A 22,043-nucleotide genomic window follows, 5' to 3' on the forward strand; every position below is an offset into this window, starting at 1 on the left:
AAGCGTCGGTTCTCTTGCATTCTAGTGTGGAAACGAGATCTGGTGACAAAATCCATAGCACATCACCAAGGAACAAAAGAGAATCCAGTGGAGTGTGAAGAAATACACAGAAGTAAAATGTATTGTCTCACGGGGTCTGGACCCTAGCCAAGAACTAAATCAAAGGAGGCAGTGAGCAGACCTCTCCCCGCCCACCACCATACTCCCTCCTCTCTTAGCCTGATCATCTCTATCCAAAATTGTTCCTAGTGCTTTCAAGACAGGAGGCTGTTTTCAATACTTCAGTAAGATTAATGTATTCGTTAGAAAACAAAGGATTCAAAATCTAAAATGCTCACCCATGAGAGAAAACAGAACTAGCTACTGCTTACCCCTGGCCAGGATATTATTACAAGGCAACCCAACAAACAGTAAGGGTCCAAATTCCGCAAGCCCAATGAGCTTGAGACCGGAACAAGCTGCTCAGAACCAAACCAACTCCCTCTGCTGGTCTTTCCACCTTCGTCCACTGTCCTGGAAAAGCCCCCAGACCCATTCACCCATAAGTCAGACACCTGACCCTACTTCCTTTCTCTGCTCAGCTTGGGGAGGGGGGCCTGCTCCCACCCCACCCCACCCCCCGCCTACTTGTGATCTCTGTCAAATAAATAAATAATATCTTAAAAAAGAAAAAAGCAAGGCCAATCACTAGGCACCTGGGTGGCTCAGTCAGTTGAAGGATTTTGGCTCAGGTCATGATCCTGAGACCATGCCCCACATCAGGCGCCCCACTCGGGAATCTGCTGGCCTCCCTCTCCCTCAGCCCCTCCTCCCGCTCGTGGCTCTCCTGCTCTCAAAGAGCTTTAAAAATTTAGGGAAAAAAAAAAGCAATCAAGGCCAATCACTAAGCCCTTTCAAGAATGTTAAAATTGTAGTACTAACAGTGCCAAGTCAGTAATCAAGTTCACAAGGAGCTCCTTCACCCCCTGCGGCAGGGATCCAGGAACCGCAACTGAACCCTAACACTAGAACTCTAATAGGTGAAGCAGAAACAATGTCATCCAAACCAATCATTTAAGCAAAGAGATCAAAGAAATAGTAAAGGCGGGACACCTGGGTGGCTCAGTGGGTTAAAGCCTCTGCCTTCAGCTCAGGTCATGATCCCAGGGTCCTGGGACTGAGCCCGCATGGGGGTCTCTGCTTGGGGATCTCTGCTCAGCGGGGAGGTTTCTCTTTCTCTCTTTCTGCCTGCCTCTGTGCCTACCTGTGATCTCTGTCAAATAAATAAATAAAATCCTTAAAAAAAAAAGAAAAAAGAAAAAAAGCAACAGTAAAGGCAGCCTGATCACACTAAGAAGAACTGCCACATCCTTGGCTCTGAATGAGCCTTTCTCACATGTACCAAATTCAATAGCCAAACCAAAGGATTGCTTGGAAGAACTTCAGCCATTCTCAACCTACTCCTGGTTACTAAGCATCCTTACTCAAGACAAAATAACTACTACGTTTTACAAGGAACTCACTCCCCTGCCTTGTCACCAGATTTAAGCATCCTTCTCTACACACCTGACAACTTTGAACAGAGAGGAAACACCTCCCAAAGAAGAGTCCCAGGAACTCCACACGCTAGGCTTCTGACAGGTCAAAGAAAGTCTTCGAAACTCAAGACTCTTAGCTGAGGGGGGAAAAAAGAGATTTTGGGAGTCAGGAAAGCCATATGGTAAAGCAGAGGGGAAATGTCTAAGGTTTTAACTCATTAGCCCTACCCTTTATCTCCAACACCCTCCCTAAACTTCAAAATACCATGATTTCAGCCCTAAGTCTAGGCAGGATATGAAGCAACAGTCTCCTTATAGCTCCTACCCAAGCCCCATCTTCAGGAAAATGGGCAGAGGAGCACTCCCCTTCAACTGCAAGGAGCTACCTACCTCTACTTTCCTTTCCCAGCTAACCTTATCAACTCATTCCCAACCCTCTTCCCTCAAACTTAGCAACCTCTTTAAGACCTAAGCAAATGACAGTCATTACCAAGGCTTTGAGAACGCAGTTTCTCATTTGCTGTGGACACAACCATAAAAACAACTTCCCACTAGGTTTTCTCCTCCTTGCTAGCACTCAGCCTATTGGGAACATTTTATCAACTGTTCTACTTCCATGGCCTAGATCAGCACCGTCCAGTATAAACTTAACACAAGCCATAGGTGATTTGGTAATGGTCGCATTTCATATTCTCATCTGACCATACACAGCTAGTATATGGAACAGTACACACCTAGATCTCTACTTGCAGATGTCCTTTGCTAAATCCTTCTATGTTGCTAACAACCATGCAACTTGTAATACTACAGATTTAGTAGAGGGAGGCTGGCTTCAGTTTACATAATCGTCTCCGGAAATGAAACCTACTTTATGTTCCTGTTATACACGAGTGACAGTGACAACTGTGTATTGATCAAGATCTTTTAAAAAGGGTTATTTTGGGGACAGCTGGATGGCTCAGTTGGTTAAGCGGCTGCTTTCAGCTCGGGTCATGATCCCAGCATCCTGGATCGAGTCCCACATTGGGCTCCTTACTCGGTGGGGAGCCTGCTTCTCCTGCCTCTGCTCTCACTCTGCCTGCCTGTGCTCGCTCACTCTCTGGCAAATAAATAAAATCTTTAAAAAAAAAAAAAAAGGATTATTTTGAAGATTATGATTCTGACTTTGGAGGAACTATGGTGACTGACAGCGACTGGCAGCAGAAAAGAATCACATGTAAAAACTCCTTAAATAAAAATTTACTGGCTTTAAAATTAAAAAAAAAAAAAAGACCTAAGCAAATGAAGGTTTTGGGATAGCATTTTGTCCCCTTTAAGAACAGTGATCTCAGAACCAAATGCTAAGGAATGAAAATTCCTAAAACTAGGCCTCAATCCTGGCTCTACCATCTTCTGATTCTGAGAGCCAAATACCCATGCACTCCATCTCCTGCCTCTCCTGTCTCCTGAGGCCACAGAACCTCTGCCATGAAATAGGTATACACTCCATCCTAAAGGTCCCAAAAATCCAATTTAGCTAGCTATGCGCTGGCGAATCTGAAAACTGTCCATCTGAATACTGCCCCAAAAGCCAATCTAATTTGAGCCCCACCCTTAGAAAAGTGTCAAAAGAGCCAAGAACCTTAAAAAGGGTATCAAACTGACAGAGTAGTAAGCGAAGACCAGCATGTAAATAAATGCGGTAAAAGACGAACTCGCACACAGTAAACATACAGGGCCACAGCCATGACACCGCATGCTCTTCACTCACCCCAGTCACACATCCAATTTTTGCCATTAGAGCAAAGTTTTAATCTCTACTTTCAAAGATGTCACTTGACTTTTTCTCCCCTGGACCAAGTATCAAACACTTTATTCCAGTTCCTGCTAAGCAGAAACAAATTATCCCGGTGCCTGCTAGGCAGGACCGTCTGAACAAGAAAGCTCCCCGCATTCCTGACCCAGATACCAATCCTCCAGTGGAGTAAAGAGGGGGAAGAGGAAAAAAATTTAACTAAAACGATGGTTTTTAATGGGAACCAGAGGTACGGTTACAATGACATAGTCCGACACAAAAAACCCGTGGGTGATCAGGAGTTGGAAGGTTACAAAATAATGAGGGGACACTGGGTACGAGAAGGAAAGCTGCTGCAGAACGTCAGGAGCCGAGCTAGTACGGCCGCTCCCTGCGATCCTGTCTGTGCTCACCCCTGCAAAAAAGAGCATCTGTTAGATCGGAGTTGCCAGCCTCTCCATCCACCCAACCCCCCAAACCCCTGCGAACCCACTCCCAAGAAAGGCCTCACCTGGACGAGTAAAGAATGTAAGCGTCACCTACAGACTAGTTCCCCAAGGTCTTTCTCTCACCCTCCCTCCATACCGCACTTCGGTTTAACAAATTTCCAGTCAAGCCCTCATTTAATTTAGAGTCTTACCTGGAGTCCATCTTGCCAGGGCCAAAGCCACCTCTGTCCCCACCACCCCGGCCCCCTCGGAAGCCCCCACGGTCCCCGCCTCGGCCTCGGTAGCCGCCCCGATCATAGCCTCCTCTTCCACCACGACGATCATCTCCATAGTTACCCCCTAGGACAAAAGAAACAGGATAAACCACATGACCCCCAAATCCTTTCTACATTTCCTGTAACCTCCCTGCTTCAAGTGAAGGGCTTTCTGGGGCACCTGGGTGGCTCAGCCAGTTAAAAGCATCTGACTTTTGGTTTTAGCTCAGGTCAGGCAAGGTTGTGGGATTGAGCCTTGCTTCAAGCTCCACACTGAGCACAGACACTAAGCGTAGAGCTGGCTTGCTTCTCCTACCTCCCGCCTATAATAAATAATCTTCACGGGGGTGGGGAGGCTTTGTGATCCCAACTCCTCATTATCAGCTCTGTCCCTTCTTACCCATATGAGAGCCTCCTGGTCCCCCTCCTGGGCCATCTGGTTTAGGGGCCTTACACTGGTTGCATTCATTCCTCCAGGAGAAGTTCATGTTCTCACATATACTGAGAAAAAGACAGAAAATTAGTTTGCAAGGGCGGGAGTAAACAAGACCAGGAATCAGGAAGAGTCCAGTGACCTTAGAGCGAACTGTGAATAAACAGGGGCCTCCAAAAAGGCAAAAAAGGCTTCTCAGGAGCAGAACCAGGAACAAAAACTACAGACTGAACCCAGTCTAGTAGCTTTCCCACTCTAACAACCTTAATTAGGTAAGCTCTCAGCCAAATCCATCCCCCTCGCTGTGACCTTGACGTCTGTCTAGAAACATCCCAACTCTAATATCAAATGGCACACATTTACAGGACTAAGAAAAAAAAGGTTTCACTCACGGATTTGGACACTTCCAGTCACCAGCTCGCTGCTGGCCACCGCCACCACCACCTCCACTAGGGAATCCTCCCCGGCCACCGCCACCACTGCCACCACCTCCGTAGCCTCCACGGCCCATAGGTCCTAGTAAAGACAGAAACATGGGTCTGCTCCCCTTCCGAGTTCCATCAGCCGAACCTTTCCCTCTCCTTCCTCTACCCACCACCTCTCCCACCAGCAGCTCACCTCCTCGCCCTCGGCCTCCACGACCATTGCCACCGCCCCGATTGAAGTCTGCTCGCCGAGTAGCAAATGAGACCTTGATAGGATTCCCAGAGAATTCTTTACCTAATGAGGTAAAGATATAAAAAGAGACCTTTTGTTAAGATTTGTGGATCCAAAAGCAAGTGTAGTACAATCCCAGACTCTACACCTTCCTGTAAAGACTTACAATCAGATGACCTACAAACCAAAGACAACAGTTTACCCTTGAACATGCGTTAGAACTTACATGCAGAGTTTTTTCAATACAGCACAGTACATTGAATGAATTTTCTCTTTATACCTGTCTCAAGTTCAATATTCAATACACAAAGTATGTGTTTATCAACTAATTACTAAGGCTTCCAGTCAAAAGGAGGCAAATGATTGGAGTTTTGGGGAAGTCAAGTTATATACAGATTTGTTAACTGCACAGGAGTCAGGCAGCCCTACACCTGTGTTATGGTCAAGTGTAAAGACACTAAAGGAGCAGAAAGAAAGTGCTGGGAGACACAAAAGGAACCTTCAAAATGTAACCTGGTTCCCAAGGCTAGTTGCCCTAACCCTCCACCCGCCGCCCCCAGCCTCCTCATACGCACCATCAAACCAGTCAATAGCCGCTTTAGCAGACGGTGGGTCATCAAACGACACTGTCGCCTCTCCCTTCAGCTTGCCCGTTTCCCTGTCTGTGTACAGATTGATCATGGGCTGTCCTGTCTTCTTATTTGTCTGAAAAAAGCAGCATGAGAGAACGTGAGTCTCAGATGACGGGACAACCCACCTTCCACCTTCCTTCTCAAGAACCTGAGGTTTATCATGGCCATATTTCGACTCCTCCCTGCCCGGTTACTGTCTCCTACCTCACATGTACCTTGAATTCAAGTCATTACAACAATCTCTCACTTTATGTTTACCAATGAAACTACAAAGTTTAGGGAACTCTTTTTTTTTTTTAATAACTACGTTTTCCTGTGTGAAGTGTGCTTTCCTTTTAGAAAATGGCAACATCTAATATTCTTTCCTCACCAAGTTGAGAGGACAACAATTAAGACTTTTATTTTTACTAATGTGTGGGATCTAAAAGCCTGCAGAACCAACAGAAAAGCACCCGCCATGTTCTACAGTACCTTAATAATACCAATCTGCTTGAAGTAATCAGCCACAGACTCAATTGTAACATTTTCGCCCAAGCCCTGCACGAAGATGGTGTTGTTGTCTGAATTATCCTGTTCTGCTTGAACAAAAAAAAAAAACAAAATGTGAATTTGAAGAAAACCAGCAAAGGTAAAACGAGTCAGTGACTCTTAACCCAACTCTAATACTGGATATTAAACTTTCAAAGAAAAACATTCTGAAGAAACCCATCTGATTTAAGGTAAGACAAAGAAGGGGAAAAACCCACTACCCTTCTATTATTTAAGTGGCTATATGCTAAGCCATTTCACAAATTTAAATGTGATTTTTGAGAACTATCCCTTGAAATGTGTTAATATCCATAGAAGAAACCCAGGGCTCAGGAGTTCACTGCAAGATCACACACTAAGTACAACAGTGTTTGTGATTTTCAAAAGAAGACCCAAGTTAAGAAACCTTTTTTACACTAAAATCTAACACACCACCAAAAGAGACTAAATCCTTCCCTTTATGGGTCTTTTGCATTTACTAGTTTGGTCATGATCCTCATTTTTAAAACTGCTCTAAATCAGCAGTACCAGAACATGGTCTACACACAAATATATCACCATTTCCTGGGACTTTTTAGAAATGCAGATTATCAGGATCCTCCCAGACCTACTAAGTTGCTGGGGAAAGAAACCACTGAGGAGATCCTTCCGATCCTCGTTTAAAGATCAGTCCTGATCATGACGACACCTGAACTCCCTTCCCTTCATTTTCCTCCTTCTCCACCTGTTCCTTTTTTTTTTTTTTTTTTTTTTTAATTTTATCCATTCATTCTGACAAAGAACACACTCAAGGACAGGAGCAGGCAGAGGGCAAGGGAGCAGCAGACTCCCAGATTCCCAGATGAGCAAAGAGCTCAAGCCTGGGATCTATATCAAGGACCCCAGGATCATGACATAAGCTAAAGACAGATGCTTAACCGACTGGGCCACCCAGGCGCCCCTCTTCTTTTTTAAAGACTGTGTTTATTTGACAGAGACAGTGCACACAAATGGGGCATGGCAGGCAGAGACGGAGGGAGAAGCAGACTCCCCCCACCCCACCCCACCCCAGAGCAAGGAGCCCAATGTGGGGCTGACGCCACGACCCTGGATCAGGACCTGAGCAGAAGGCAGTTTAACAACCAAGCCACCTAGGCACCCCTCTACCCCTGCTTTTTCAGATTTCTGAAGTGTCCAAGAACAGCCCAGGAAAAAGTCCCAATACCACACTAGCTCTTCTTTCATGCCAGCTATGAACTCACCGGAGTCATGACGTGATCCTTGGTCCCGGGGGCCTTAAGTGACATGAAAAAAAAAAACAAACAAACAAGAGAAGCTGTTAGTCAACAGGAAGAGACAGATAAGGAAAAAAATTAACACCAATTCACATTCTTGCAAAATTATCAGGTAAGTGCTCATAGCCTCATCCAAACCCTGTCCTGGGTTGCCTACCCAGAGAAAATCCTAGACAGGGCTGGGGAAGACACAAGCCCCTTTTCTTAAGATCTGTATGTAATTGAATCCCCACAGGAACAACTCCACACTTCAGAAAATTCTGCCTCCCCCAGCTCAGGCTGGGAAATGTCCTCAGCACAGACTGGGGGGGTCAGGAGGGAGACGACCCATTGCAGTTAACAAGACCAACTCATAGCCTGGCCCTATTCTCTCGCCCCAGAGAGAAACGGGCTCACCACCAGCAATGTGATATGCATCCGTCCAGTTTCTCCAAAACTTTAACACCAAAGACACTTATCCCTTGTGGAACAATTTTTAATTTCAGCTTTACAAACCATTCTTAAAACCGTGTTGTTTCCCCAACCACATGAAAATAAAAAAACATACATAATAACTATTGTATTTTTAAAAGCATGTCCCAGGGAACAGACCAGAAATCTTATTTCCATAACGCAGCCTCTATTTTTTTTCCAGAGACCATCTTTGACCGAAGTTTATCTGAATCCACCATATATAGTGTACCCACACTCAATGGACACCTAAATCATGAACCCGAGCCTTTGGCTTTAAATGTTGAGACAAATCAAGAAACCTTTTTGTTAGTTAACCAAACCAGAAAAGTTCCAGCTTACTGGGAGACTTCTCAAATTTGCCATTTTTCCATGAATTCAGTTTGTGCTGTTAAGACCTGGTTATTTCCCATGAGCCACACATGCTCCCAAACCTTTCTTGTCGTACAGTAGTCCACACCTTCCTTCCCAGAGCTAGTTTCTATTTGCCCGTCTTAGTTGAGTTTAAGCACGTAGATGTAGAATTGCATTGACACCATTCAGCATTTAATATATAATAAATATATACCAACTTCACCATCCTCAGGGCAGGACAGCATTTCACATCCCCCTTCCAGAATTAAAACATTTGTTGGAGGTTGTTACACACACACACACACACACACACACACACACACTAACCTTGGACACACTGATCAAAAAGATCCTAAAGCCAAGTTGGCACCATGTGTTCCAGCACACACTCTCCAGTTTTTCGTAATGGTGGTCACTAAGTGCCAGAGGTGGCAACACTCCTGTCAGAGGCCTACTGAACACCTCTTTTTAACCTGGGTCAACCAATTTGGCACCAGACGACTGCGGAGTCTTCCCCCGCCTGCCTCCAGGGTTAGCACACATCTGGCAGCAGGTGGCAATCTACCCCACCCCTTTCTGGAGGTGGTTCTGGACACTTCAAAACCTTTTGACATTTAAAACACGCTAAGACATCTGCAAATGAACAATCAGACAAAGCATTGCTGGGAGTTGGGAATTTTGGAAACTCTGTTCACTTACCACCAAATTTATTGAAGCCACCACGGTCACTTCCGCTGGAGAAGACAAGTTAGAAGAAAGGACATGAAGCTTCCAACGGCTACAAAAGGGCGGTTTTTGTTTTGTTTTTGTTTAACATTCCCCAAACATGGGTAGGTGTTTTGGGAAAAAAGATACAAGTGGCTACTAAAATACATTCCCCTTCCTGACCACCCCTTGTCTGACCTTTGAGCATGTCACACACACGTGTGCAATTTCTCAGACACAGTTTTTAAGGATTTTGCTTTTAAAAGGTTATGTATCTATTTCCTCTGGAAAAAAAAATGACCCATTTTCCTTGGTTGTTCTTCCGACGTAGCAGATGTTTATTCCTCTTGTCGTGAGTGGTTGACAACCCAGTAGTTGATTTAAAAACCCTACCCCAATTCACCCAGAAGACATTTCACACCAGGCTGGGGTAGCCCTGAACACATTTTTGTGGTTTTTGCTTTGAAAGCAGCAAGCAGACCCAACCCCGTTCCATAAAAAGTCAAAACCAAAGGCAATGTCCCCTAAAGCAAGACAAACTCAGCTAAGCCCTACCCTAACTACTGAGCTGGTTTTGATCTGCCCCCCACCCCCGGGGTCACCCCTTCTACACTGCGAGAAGAGCGGAGTATTTTGCAATGTCACCTTTCATACCTGTGGCACATAAAATGCAGAGCAAGTTAACAGTCACATAACAGTTGTTTTTCTTTTTAAAGTTTTGCATTAAACACACGCACACAACAGAGTTTTCCTTATTTTTGTACGGTTCTTGAGACTGCCCCCACCCACCTCTGAATACTTACCACATACCACCTCATTTAAAAAACCTACTTTTTCCAAAAAAGGAGTTAACACACTGACATTCCCCCCCTTTTCAAAGGGAGACACAGGAGGGTCCTTCCAATCATATTTACCAACAGATTTGACCAATGCTTTAACATCAAATCTAAGGTTTTTCTTCAAAATCAACTACAGCGGGAAGGGGAAGAAAGAGAAGGTCCAGCTGGACAAGTAACCAGGGAAGGGGACAGTGGAGCGAATAGATCAGACACCACTGTCAAGCGTTATTTTGTCCAGAAAGTCTGCACACTTCAGACAGCCCCATAACCGAGTCACACACAAAATCATTACTGCCAGTCAAAATTACTACAAATCAAGCTCATGGATTCAAATGACTACAGAATACGGGAAGAGAAGCCAACTCCTGGAAGCTGAAGTCATCACGTTAAGCATTAACAACTCCTTTAGAGGACACATGGGAATACATGTAACAAGTTTCCCTATTACCAGGAGTGGGATCATCGGTTTCCTTTGCAGAAAAAGTAGACTTTACTTCCATGTTTCTTGCCTAGGATATCAATGACTCCCAATCCATATACACTTGTGTATTTTTGCCCTTTTCTTTGGATATACAAGTGTCAGTACTCAAATCTCTATGCAGAGGTGTGGGTGAAACAAGTTCGGGCTCCCAAATGCTCTCCAAAAAATGGGGATGTACAAAGAAACCACCAATGCCCCCAACTCCAAACCCTCATAGATCCCTAGAATAAAACTAATCATGCACTAAGAAACTGAGCTTCAAGGGAGATTCATGCAACCCTCCACACTCCCCACTGATGTTAGTTACTCCCTGGCTCACAAGAACACCTACCCCATGCCGCCTCTGCCTCCACGGCCACCTCCACGACCTCTGGGTTCATAGCCACCGCTGCTACGGTTGTAACCACCGCCACCGCCCCGGCCGCGGCCCCCACGGTCCTGCTGGCCTCCCCCGTAGCCACCGCCACCACCACTCTGGTCCTGATTGCCATAACCGCCGCCGCCACCACTCATGGAGGACTGATCTTGGCCGTAGTTACCTGTCAGGAGAGAAAGGATTCTTTAAACAAAAAAATGCACATTGCCATTAAACACTGCCAAAAGATATAAGACAATGAAAATAAAGCCAGATGAGAAACAAGAATGCAAAAATTTTAAGAACCTTTAAGGGCAAGGGGCCAAGCAGTGCATATAAACCTCTACAGAAAATAGAGAGGAGACAAAGCTAAAGACCCCTCACCTCCACCACCCCCTCCGCCACCACCTCCACTGCTACTGTTGTACTGGTTCTGCTGTCCATAGCCTTGAGGGGGATTATAGGAGCTTTGCTGCTGTCCATAGCCTTGCTGCTGTCCACTATAGCCAGACTGCTGGCCATAGCCCCCACTCTGGGGCTGCCCGTAGCCGCTGCTCTGAGAACCACTACCATAACTAAGGAAAAAGAAAAAAAAAAAAAAACAGAATCGTAATGCCAGCAGATCTACAACTTTATGTTTTGCACACCCCACCTCTGTACCCAACCCCCATTTCAAAGATTCCTACCCCTTCCCCCGACAATTACTCCTACTTGCTCCTTTTGCTGATGCACCATTCCTAAGCACATTCCAAGCCTTCCCCTCAAAATTTCTTACCTTCCCGAGGTGCTGCTAGGAGCTGGCTGCTGGCCATAGCCAGGATAAGAGGACTGTTGCCCATAAGATGACTGAGAACTCTGGCTACTGCCATAGCCACCAGTTGAGCCATATCCCTGGGGAGCTGACTGAGTGCCATAGCCTGCTATGAGGAAAAGAAAAAAGTCACAAAGACTATGAGAAAAGCGAGAAAACGGGCTGAAGAAAACATATACATCCTAATGCTCCCCGTACTTGGAAAGTCAGCCTTTTAAAAGCCGCTTGGAAATCCTTCCTATCTTGGTGGAGGATGCCCTTCCCTTCCACCGTAAAGCTAATACTAACTTATCAATATTAATTAGTGCCACTCGCATCCCACCCAGCCCGAAGCCAGTCTTCAGGACCACTACTAATCATGACCCAAGAAAGTCCTATTCATTAACATTTTAACCTGCTTACACATGTGTAGTAACAAACGCAACCCACATTATTTACATATCAGGACCTCAGGGCAAATTCTACCCCTTGTATATCATCACCATACATAGTAGCCTAAACTCAAACATCTTTTTTTTTTTTTTTTTAAAGATTTTATTTATTTATTTGACAGAAAGAAATCACAAGCAGATGGAGAGGCAGGCAGAGAGAAAGACAGGGAAGCAGGCCCCCTGCTGAGCAGAGAGCCCGATGCGGGACTCGATCCCAGGACCCTGAGATCATGACCTGAGCCGAAGGCAGCGGCTTAACCCACTGAGCCACCCAGGCGCCCTAAACTCAAACATCTTAATGAAAATCACCCCCTCCCTCCATGAAAAGCCTAAAACTCTCTTTCTCTCCCCCACGTTTCACTGCGGAGGGGAAAAGGGGCGCATAAACAGGAAGATGAAAAAGTCAAAAATAAAAGGAACCAGAATTACACAGCCATTAAGTGTCTGTCTGCAAAGACGCAGACTCCACAAACGTAAGGGTTACAGACTAAGTGGAGAGAAACCCAACATGTCAGCACTGCCCTGGATCAAGAAGAGCTACGTTCACAAAGAACAGGAAGAGGCGGGCAGCCCACCGCAGCAGACTCACTGTTCTGGGTCTGTCCGTAGGAAGAACCGTAGCTGCTCTGGCCATAGCCTGAAGTGTCTGACTGGCCGTAGCCACTGTAACTCTGCTGTCCATAGGGCTGATTGCTCTGCTGCGAGTAGCCCTGCCCAGGCTGGGTGGGGTAGGCCCCATAGCTAGAGGGAGAGTAGCGGTTCCATCAGGAAAAGGTCTGACCTCGGCCACCCCTTGCCACTCGACCACCTGCAGACCCCGACATGACACTCACCTTTGGGTTGCTTGCTGGGTATAGTCTGCAAGAGAAAACACAACTTCGTTACCTTCAGCCATCCCTAGAGTCCAACAGAACTAAGGTTCTCAACCCGCGCCCGGCCGCGTTGCAAGACAGACAACAGCTTCCTGGCAGAGGAGGGACAGGCTGGCAGGTCATCCCCAAGGAAGGTGAACGGAACGAAATCAAAGGAAAACCAAACCTTCACAAACCGTAAGTCCTAGCGCTAGCGGAGGAAACCATGGGATCGGGTTAGAAAACTACGACTCTCTGAAACTTCCACTCGGGTCCGAACTGCACACGCGCACACGGACTTCATTTTCCTGCCCGCTCGGCAGGGTCACCGCGGTCCCGCCGCCGTCGAGCCGGAGGCCGCACTCGCGCCGGTGTGGCCTCCGCCCTGTCGGCCACGGCCTGAGGAGAGGCACAGCCCCGTCCTGGAGGCCAAGCGGGCGTTAGCGCAAAGCCAGGGACGGGGGGACTCTCCCGGATCCACGGGCCAGGGGTCGACGGCGGCCGGGGAAGGCCGACCCACGGGGCCCCAGTCCCGAGCCCGACGTCCGAAGGCGCCGCCTCCTCTGCGCTGCCCCCCCGGGCTGCGCGGAGTCTCGGCCACGGCGGCCCGACTCGCAGACCGGCCCGTCTCGGGCCAGGAAGCCAAGCGCTGCCCCGCGGGAACGGGCCGAGGGCCGCGAGAGGGTGTGCCTCGGGCTGCCGCTCCTTTCGGTTCCCCCGTCAGGAAGCGGAAACTCGGGGCAGAACCCGCGGGGCCCGTCCCACGCCCGTTCACGAGCCCCCGCGAGGGCTCCCGCAAACCGTTAGGCGGGCGCACGGCCCCGATGCCGGGCCTCCGCCCCCGGCCGCGCGGCCAGCGAGGCGGGAACCAGGCGGCCCCGCCCCTTCCCGAGGGACCCGCGGCGAGGCCCAGGCCGGACGCGGCCGCCGAGCCCCCGGCGGAGGGTATCGCGACAAAAAGCAGGGCTACCGCGCGGCGGGAGGGGTTCGCGCCGCGAGGAAGGGGCGGGGCCAGCAGGGCGCGTGCGCGCGCCGAGTGCCCGGATGCAGCACTGCGACAAAGCGGGCCGAGCTCGCGGCCGGGAGCGAGGGGAAGGCGGGCTCCGGGCCGAGCATTTCCCCCCGTGTCTCCCGTGTCCAACCCCCCGGCGGCGTTCCTCGCAGATCCCATGTCACGTGAAGCGACTGCGAAGGCAAGATGCCCCGCACCCCGCGCCAGGCGCCGGGGGAGCGAAACAAGATGGCGACACGGGCCTCCCCCTTCCACCCTCTCGCCGCCTCCCGCCAGGGCTGCGGGAAGCCCCTCCGCGCGACCGCCGCCCAGGTCCCACCGAAAAACAAAAGCCGGGCTCGGAGGAAACGAAGCCCGGGCTGGCACGCCGCCGCCGCCTCGCGCCCTCGCCTACCGTTGGAGGCCATGTCCGCGCACGCGCACAGGCCGACCAGCGACGAGGTTCCAGCACCGCCGAGCACCGCCGCCTCGAGGACTGAGCGGCCCCGCCTCCTGCGTCGGGGTTTAAGTACGCCTCCCGCCTACGCGCCGCGGCGGAACGCACCAAGTGCGGCGGGCGAGGGGGGAGCACGCGCGGACTCCCGCCGCTCCTCCGGGGTCGTGGAGGGCTCGAGCCGACTCAGGGGAAGCGCGCTGCCGAAACCCGCCAGAGCAACACGTGCAACCCTGCTCTTCCTGGCAGAGCCCTGCGACTCGCCGTGCAGGACTTCCCCACGACGGCCCCACCCCTGTCAAGGTATGGTACGGCCTGATTAGCCTCGGGGGCGGAGCGAGGGGCCCAGGGCGTCCGCGGACGCCGCTGGAGGCGAAGCCGGGAGTCGCGGGGCGGGAACCGCGACGCTTCTGGCCCCTCGCCCTGGGCCCCACTCTCACTCGGGATGGCGCTTCCGCCGCCGCAGACGCTCGGGGCCTCCCGCTCCAGCCTCGCTCTGGCTCAAGCGTTCCTTCCCCGAGCGCACACCCCTCGCGTCTCGGTTTCCACCTCGTCGTCCGCGGCGGTTGGGTCTCCCCGGCGCCCGCCCGGAGCTGCGGGTGGTGACGGTTGACCCGAAGGAAAACAGGGCGTTTGCGGGGACCCCCGAGTCCCGGCGCGGTCCAGCACTGACCCGCCCCCCCGAAGCCTCTCGCCTGGCGACGGGACGCGGCGTGGAGATTGGGGTGGGGGTCTCCCTTACTCCGTTGACTGGGAGGCCCTGCCAGGCGGCCGATGTGCAGACCCGGCACTGCCTGCACTTACGGGGAGTTGCAGTGCTTTCAAAATCCCCCATCGGGGCGCCTGGCTGCCTGCTCAGTGCAGCGTGTGACCCGACCTTGGGGTTGGGAGCTGCAGCCCCATGCTGGGTGCAGAGAGTACTTAAAATAAAATCTGTAGGGGCGCCTCTCTGGCTCAGTAGTTAAGCCCGGGACTCTCGGTTTCCACTCAGGGGGTGGGCTCAGGGTGGGCTCAGGGTGGCGGGACCCGGCCCCACATGGTCTCCGTGCTCAGCCAGAGTCCGCCTGAGGTTTCCTCTCTCCGGCTCCCGAGCCTGCTCAGGTGCTCTCTCCCTCCCAAATAAACCAAACCTTTCAAGAAATAAAATCTTACGGGAAGAAAGGATGACTGATTGCTTTCCCATCACCATCTTGTGAAGAAAGTAAAGGTACAGGAAACGTCAGACTAAGGCCAAGTGCAGTCCAGACTGTGGAGTGATTGAGGGTTCAACCTGATTCCAGTCCAGGTCTGTGGGGCTGCAAAACACTGTTTTTGTTACGTGAACGCTTTGCAGTGTTCTGAAGCCTGTTCACTCCTTGTGAACAAGAACAAAAACTGGAATTCAAACTAACGTGCAACTTGCACTCTAATCAGCCTGGCCTAGAGAAAGAAATTTTAAAGTATTAAATAAAACAAGACAAATGAAATTAATCCTGTTACACTTGCCAAGCAGATTTTCCTTCTCAAATTACCTTTGACCTGGGTTCCAGAACTTCCTTTGTAGATTTGACACTTTATCCTAGAGAAACAATTGAGGACTATGCCCTAGGCCTGCCCACAACTTCTACAAAATTCCTGATTGAGGGGCATCTGGGTGGCTCAGTGGATTGAGCCTCTTCCTTCAGCTCAGGTCATGGTCTCAGGGTCCTGGAATCGAGCCCCACCTCAGGCGCTCTGCACTGCGGGGAGCCTGCTTCTCCCTCTCTCTCTGCCTGCCTCTCTGCCTACTTGTGATCTCTGTCTGTCCAAATAAATAAATAAAAATCTTTTTAAAAAAATAAAGTTCCTGATTTAGGCCCTGTTGGTTCTTGAACACTTTGTCACCTATCCCACTGGAAGGACAAGGGAGTGGACAAAGGGAGTAAGACAAAAGGAAGTCGATGACTCATTACTTTAATCACTCAACAAATATTTACTAAGCACCTACAGTGTTCCAGACACTCTTCTGGGCACTGAAGATGCATTAGTGTACAAAATAAACAATTTAATGACATAACTAATATCTAATAATGATCATTTTATGTATATTATATATCTAACACATATTTTTAATAGAGTAATACTATGATAAGGCTTAGTAACTAAACTATGACAGGGTGCCTGGGTGGCTCAGTGGGTTAAAGTCTCTGCATTTGGCTCAGGTCATGATCTCAGGGTCCTGGGATCGAGCCCCGCATCGGGCTCTCTTGCTCAGCAGGGAGCCTGCTTCCTCCTCTCTCTCTGCCTGCCTCTCTGCCTGCTTGTGATCTCTGCCCATCATATAAATGAATAAAACCTTTTTAAAAAATTAATATTGGGGGCGCCTGGGTGGCTCAGTTGGTTGAGGGACTGCCTTCAGCTCCAGTCATGATCCTGGAGTCCTGGATGGAGTCCCACATCGGGATCCTTGCTCAGGAGGGGGTCTGCCTTCTCCTTCTGACCTTCCCCCTCTCATGCTCACTTGTTCTCATTCTCTCCTCTCTCTCAAATAAATAAATAAAATCTTGAAAATTTTAAAATAAAAAATTAAAATTGGGGTCCCCAGGTGGCTCAGTTGTTAAGAACAAATAATCCAATCAAGAAATGGGCAGAGGTTGGGGCGCCTGGGTGGCTCAGTGGGTTAAGCCTCTACCGTCAGCTCAGGTCATGATCTCAGGGTCCTGGGATCCAGCCCCACATTAGACTCTCTGCTCAGCAGGGAGCCTGCTTCCTCTTCTCTCTCTGCCTGCCTCTCTGCCTACTTGTGATCTCTCTCTGTCAAATAAATAAATAAAATCTTTTTTAAAAAATGAAGTGGATTTAAACGCACAGATAACGAAGAATACCCAAGCTCTATTATTAATGGTGGGGGTGGGGGGCAAGTTGCTGAACAATGTGTGTACTATGCTATCATTTGGGGCTTGAAGAGGGAGAATGAATAACTGACATACACGTGTGTGTCTTTATGCATATAATATCTGGAAGAAAAGTGGTTATTTCTGGGGAAGGAATCTGAGACACCTGGCATCAAGTGTATGAAGAAAACTCAATTTTCCCTAGATCCTCTTTTATATTTTAATTTCTTACTATGAATGTATATTGACCAATTCAAAAAAGAAACTGACTTACAGAACAGCCCAGCAAAGTTGCTGAAAGGGTGTTACAGGGGGACCACCAGGGCGGGAGGGGGAACCCGTTTTGCAGTGAGTGGGATCCACCAGGGCGGGAGGGGGAACCCGTTTTGCAGTGAGTGGGATGTGATGGGCCAGCCTTCCCTGAGGTGATGACATCTCACCGAGGAGTTTACCGGCTGAAAAAGGATTTGTCAGCCCAAGACCAGCAAGAACAGAAAAAGGGAGGAAACCACCTGACTGGGTTCTTGTCCTGGCCTTGCACTTAGGCTGGTGCCCTGTCTACAAAGCTCAGAAGGGAGAGCTGAAAATGCCCCTCTTCTCCGGAGCCTGAGGGGCAGTGGGGAACGGTGGAGTTCTGGCATTGGGCCAGACCTGGACCACTTGCAGCCTGCAGTGCAAGTAGAGAAAAGCACCCCTTCCTCCAGGCCAGTGCAGCCAATGCAGGCCTCAAGGGTTGAGGAAAGGAGCAGGAGCTGAACTTCTTTCTTTCTTATTTTTTTCTCTCTTTTGTAAGTAATCTCTACTCCCAACCTGGGGCTCGAACTTACAACCCCAAGGTCACAAGTTGTGTGCTTTACCAACTGAGCCAGCCAGGCACCCCAAGACCTGAAGTTCACTCAGTCCCAACTAGCTATTCTGTAGGACGAAACCCACACCATCCTAAGCAGAGGCCTCGAGGCATGAAAAGACTCCGCTACTTCATATCACTCAAAACAGGAATAGAAGAAAGTGACCTTGGAGACCAATTGTAAATACCAAATGATATTCCCATTTACAAGTCATCTGTAACTTGGCTTGGAACATAGTAGGCGTGAGTAAAAGTCCTTTTCTCTCTCACCCATCCTTCAAGGTATATGGCTTCAAGAAAGAAATAAATGCTTTATTATTTCTTTGGGCAGGATAGGGAGGGCCTCTGTGTGTACCTCCCTCGGGTTTTGTGTCTCTAGGAGAGGTTGTCACAGTCAACAGAACTGGAAAGTAAATACTGAGCAGAAAATTGGGCTGCACTAAGAGAAAAGCTGCATGCACCAGCTGGTAAAGCACCGCACAGGTCACTGGGTCTGAGCAGGAAGGGCAGGGTCAGGAACCTGAACAGGCACCGGGTGAGGAGTCGGGGACCGTGGGAAAGTTTCCCATCATTGTGCCACAGTCACCCCCAAATGGGTTAGATGTCCCAGGGGAACGAATTAGGCAACCCTGAATCCTGGCACCTGGTTCATGAAAATTGTAATGTAAAAGACTGGTGGCATTCCAGCATCATCACAAAGACCCAGGACCCTAGGGTTTTCGATTCTAAAGACAAAGGAAAAGAAAAAAGGGCCTAGAAAGAGTAGCAGAGTAGGGGCTTCCTGACAAATATGCAGAAGAATCTGACAAAACTTGTTTATGCTTGACTTGTTCATGCAAAGATCTGAACCCTCGCATGCTAAAGATATATATCAGATTTATTGGCTTATTTTGACAGGAAGATAAAAGTAAAACTATTAAGAAGAGTTCTGATTTCTCTGATTTCTCTCTGAAAACCTTTTTTTGAATGGATGTTTCAAGGAAACTATGATCCACCTATGTATTTTAACTTGCTAGGAATGACATTTTACTTATTTTGTTTTAAAGATTTTATTTATTTGGAGAGAGAGTGTGTGAGGTCAGGGAGGCGGGGTCAGAGGAAAAGGGACAAGCAGACTCTGCGCTAAGTGCAGAGCCCAACTCAGAAGCTCGATTCAACTCACCCCTAGGAGTGACATTTAAAGATTTTATTTATCTGGGACACCTGGGTGGCTCAGTTGGTTGGACGACTGCTTTCGGCTCAGGTCATGATCCCGGACTCCTGGGATCGAGTCCCACCTCGGGCTCCCAGCTCCACGGGGCGTCTGCTTCTCCCTCTGACCTTCTCCTCGCTCATGCTTTCTCTCACTGCCTCTCTCTCAAATAAATAAATAAAATCTTCTTTTATTTTAAAGATTTTATTTATTTATTTGAGAGAGAGAGGATGAGAGAGAAAGAGAGCATGAGAAGGAAGAGGCAGAGGGAGAAGCAGACTCCCCGCCAAGCAGGGAGCCCAGTGTGGGACTCGATCCCAGACTCCAGGCTCATGACCTGAGCCAAAGGCATTCACTTAACCAACTGATCCACCCAGGCACCCCTAGGAGTAACATTTTAAAAAGTAAAACAAGGGGCACCTGGATGGCTCAGTGGGTTAAAACCTCTGTCTTCGGCTCAGGTCATGATCTCAGGGTCCTGGGATTGAGCTCTGCATCAAGCCCTGCATCAAGCCCCGAGTGGAGTCGGGCTCTCTGCTCAGCAGGGAGCCTGCTTCCCCCCCTCTCCCTCTCTGCCTGCCTCTCTGCCTACTCGTGATCTCGGTCTGTCAAATAAATAAATAAGTAAATTTTTTAAAACTTAAAAATAAAAATAATAAAAAGTAAAATAAATCGTGGTGCTTGGGTGGCTCCATTGTTAAGCGTCTGCCTTTGGCTCAGGTTTTGATCCCAGGGTCCTGCATCAGGCTCCTTCCTCAGCAGGGAAACTGCTTCTGCCTCTACCTTTGCTTGTGCCCTCGATTTCAAATAAATTTTTAAAATTAAAAAAAAAAAGGAAAACAAATCAGTGGGATAGTTTACATTATTTGCTTTCCCTACTAAGTTTTTGAAATCATATGGGCCACCAAGATGAGTCTGAAAAGGCTCTATACACCAAAAAGGGATAGACAGATACATGCACACACCTAGAAGGACATCTCTAGTAATATCCATGACAGCTTTTGTTTCCCACTAAACAGTTGTTTTTCCAATGTTGTTAAGAATTTTGGAAAAAAAAGAAGAAGAAGAAAATAAAAATTAAAAAAGAATTTGGAAAAAAAGGGGTGCCTGAGTGGCTCAGTGGGTGAAGGGTCTGCCTTGGGCTCAGGTCATGATGCCGGGGCCTGGGATGGAGCCCCGCATCCAGCTCCCTGCTCAGCGGGGAGCCTGCTTCTCCCTCTCCCACTCCCCCTGCTTGTGTTTCCTCTCTCACTGTGTCTCTGTCAGGAAAAAATAAATAAAATCTTTAAAAAAAAAAAAAGAATTTTGAAAAAAATTAAAAAAAAAAAAAAGAATTTGTCCTAAGGCTTATACCTTTTAGCTGACTAGAAGCCAGAGAATTTAGCAACTCCTTTCTTTAGTGAAAGTTTCATATGAGATAACTTAGAAAATTTTTTTTGAAAAAATAGGTCTGAAAAACATGGCAAAATAAACTGGAAGATTTTCTTCTCGTTTTAGACATTTTCTTTCCTGATGGTCCTTACTGAAATAAGAAGACATTTTTATGGGTAAATTTGACCTTAGTAATTTTTAGCGGAAGATGTGTTTCTTCTCTGTGGTAAGAGGAGAAAGACATTATCCCAGAAGCCCAACCACTACTGAGTGTAAAATTGAAGATACAGGCATGGTTTATTTTAGTCCACAGAGAAAAATAACATAACTCCGCTCAATGTGATTATTGTTTGCTACTTTTCTATGACAATAGGCAAACCCTTCTGGGCCAGTACCAAAATCGTGTGGAAATTCGCTGATAATCGTATCAAAATGTACCCAAATGTAGGGGAGTTATGGGCTTGTGATTCGCCAGAGTTTTCATATTTCAGAGCCTCCTTCTACTGGTCTAAGACAACATGTAGTATTTACACTGAAATGGTTCAAGTAAACTCCCTGGGTGAGTCTTCCAGAATAATCTTGAATTAGTTTCCAGAACTCTTTTTCAATGGTGTTACCTAAGGAATGTAATAAACACTTGAATACTCCCAAGTACTAGAGAGTAATTGGAATTTATGGGGAAAACCTTAGGACTTTCTAGGATAGTTACACCCAACCTAGGGCTCAATCTTGTGACCCAGAGATCAAGAATCACATGCTCGGGGCGCCTGGGTGGCTCAGTGGGTTAAGCCCCTGCCTTCAGCTCAGGTCATGATCCCGGGGTTCTGGGATGGAGCCCCATGTCGGGCTCTCTGCTCAGCAGGGATCCTGCTTCCCCTCTCTCTCTCTGCCTCCTTGTGATCTCTGTCTGTCAAATAAATAAAGAAAGAATCATAGGCTCTACTGACTGAACCAGCCAAGCACCCCAAAGATATCTTTGTTCCAGCTTTGGTCTAAGCTATTTAATTATTACCAAAAGCAAATAGACGGACAGGCCTGCTTTACCTAGTAATTCTCAATAATTCAGACTTTAATTTACCTTCTTTTTTAAATTTTTTTTATTTTTTTAAAATTTTATTTATTTATTTGAGAGAGGGAAAGAGAGCATGAGAGGAGAGAGGTCAGCAGAAGCAAGACTCCCTGCTGAACAGGAAGCCAATGCGGGACTCCGTCCAGGGACTCCAGGATCATACTGAGCCGAAGGCAGTCGATTAACCAACTGAGCCACCCAGGCGCCCCTTTTATTTTTATTTTTTTAAAGATTTTATTTATTTATTTGATAGACAGGGATCACCAGTAGGCAGAGAGGCAGGCAAAGAGAGAGGGAAGCAAGCTGCCTGCAGAGCAGAGAGCTCGATGCGGGGCTCGATCCCAGGATCCTGGGATCATGACCTGAGCTGAAGGCACAGGTTTAACCCACTGAAGCACCCACGCACCCCTACATTCTTTTTTTTTTTTTAAGATTTTATTTATTTATTTATTTCATTTGAGAGAGAGCGAGA

At 48.1% G+C, this 22,043-nt stretch overlaps 2 protein-coding genes and 1 non-coding gene across 5 annotated transcripts in view; 2 read left to right on the forward strand and 1 right to left on the reverse strand.

The window, feature by feature from the left end:
• Positions 1 to 1,997: 1,997 nt before the first annotated feature.
• On the forward strand, positions 1,998 to 2,114 carry LOC132027350 (small nucleolar RNA SNORA32). The gene has a single exon (XR_009407137.1). It is a non-coding gene; the product is annotated as a small nucleolar RNA SNORA32 (small nucleolar RNA).
• A 1,391-nt stretch (positions 2,115 to 3,505) lies between these two features.
• Positions 3,506 to 14,287, reverse strand: FUS (FUS RNA binding protein). Of its 3 annotated transcripts, none has more exons than XM_059414828.1 (15): positions 14,202 to 14,287; positions 12,778 to 12,802; positions 12,534 to 12,685; positions 11,478 to 11,619; positions 11,087 to 11,277; positions 10,679 to 10,886; positions 9,022 to 9,056; positions 7,486 to 7,518; positions 6,188 to 6,291; positions 5,660 to 5,789; positions 5,046 to 5,147; positions 4,820 to 4,943; positions 4,395 to 4,495; positions 3,932 to 4,079; positions 3,506 to 3,706 (listed from the first exon to the last, which is right to left on the reverse strand). In XM_059414828.1, exons 1-15 carry the CDS (start codon positions 14,212 to 14,214, stop codon positions 3,667 to 3,669), a joined length of 1,548 nt encoding a protein of 515 aa, XP_059270811.1. In that variant the 5' UTR covers positions 14,215 to 14,287; the 3' UTR covers positions 3,506 to 3,666. The 3 variants fall into 3 exon arrangements, with proteins under 3 accessions (XP_059270811.1, XP_059270812.1, XP_059270810.1); XM_059414829.1 differs by having other exon boundaries at positions 11,111 to 11,277; positions 11,478 to 11,622; XM_059414827.1 differs by having other exon boundaries at positions 11,478 to 11,622.
• Positions 14,213 to 22,043, forward strand: part of PRSS36 (serine protease 36) — a 31,502-nt gene continuing 23,671 nt past the window's right edge. Inside the window, exon 1 of the mRNA XM_059414826.1 lies at positions 14,213 to 14,543. Coding sequence (XP_059270809.1) covers positions 14,213 to 14,543 — 331 coding nt within the window. The remainder of the gene's footprint in view (positions 14,544 to 22,043) is intronic.

The sequence above is a fragment of the Mustela nigripes genome, chromosome 11 (assembly GCF_022355385.1).
Source record: "Mustela nigripes isolate SB6536 chromosome 11, MUSNIG.SB6536, whole genome shotgun sequence".
NCBI classification, from domain to species: Eukaryota; Metazoa; Chordata; class Mammalia; order Carnivora; family Mustelidae; genus Mustela; species Mustela nigripes.

Coding starts and splice junctions, on each gene's coding strand:
- FUS (XM_059414827.1), bottom strand. Junction 9,057..10,678: donor GGAGGCAGAGGCGGCATGGG/GTAGGTGTTCTT, acceptor TGTCTTCTCCAG/CGGAAGTGACCGTGGTGGCT. Junction 4,944..5,045: donor TGGAGGCCGAGGGCGAGGAG/GTGAGCTGCTGG, acceptor TGTCTTTACTAG/GACCTATGGGCCGTGGAGGC.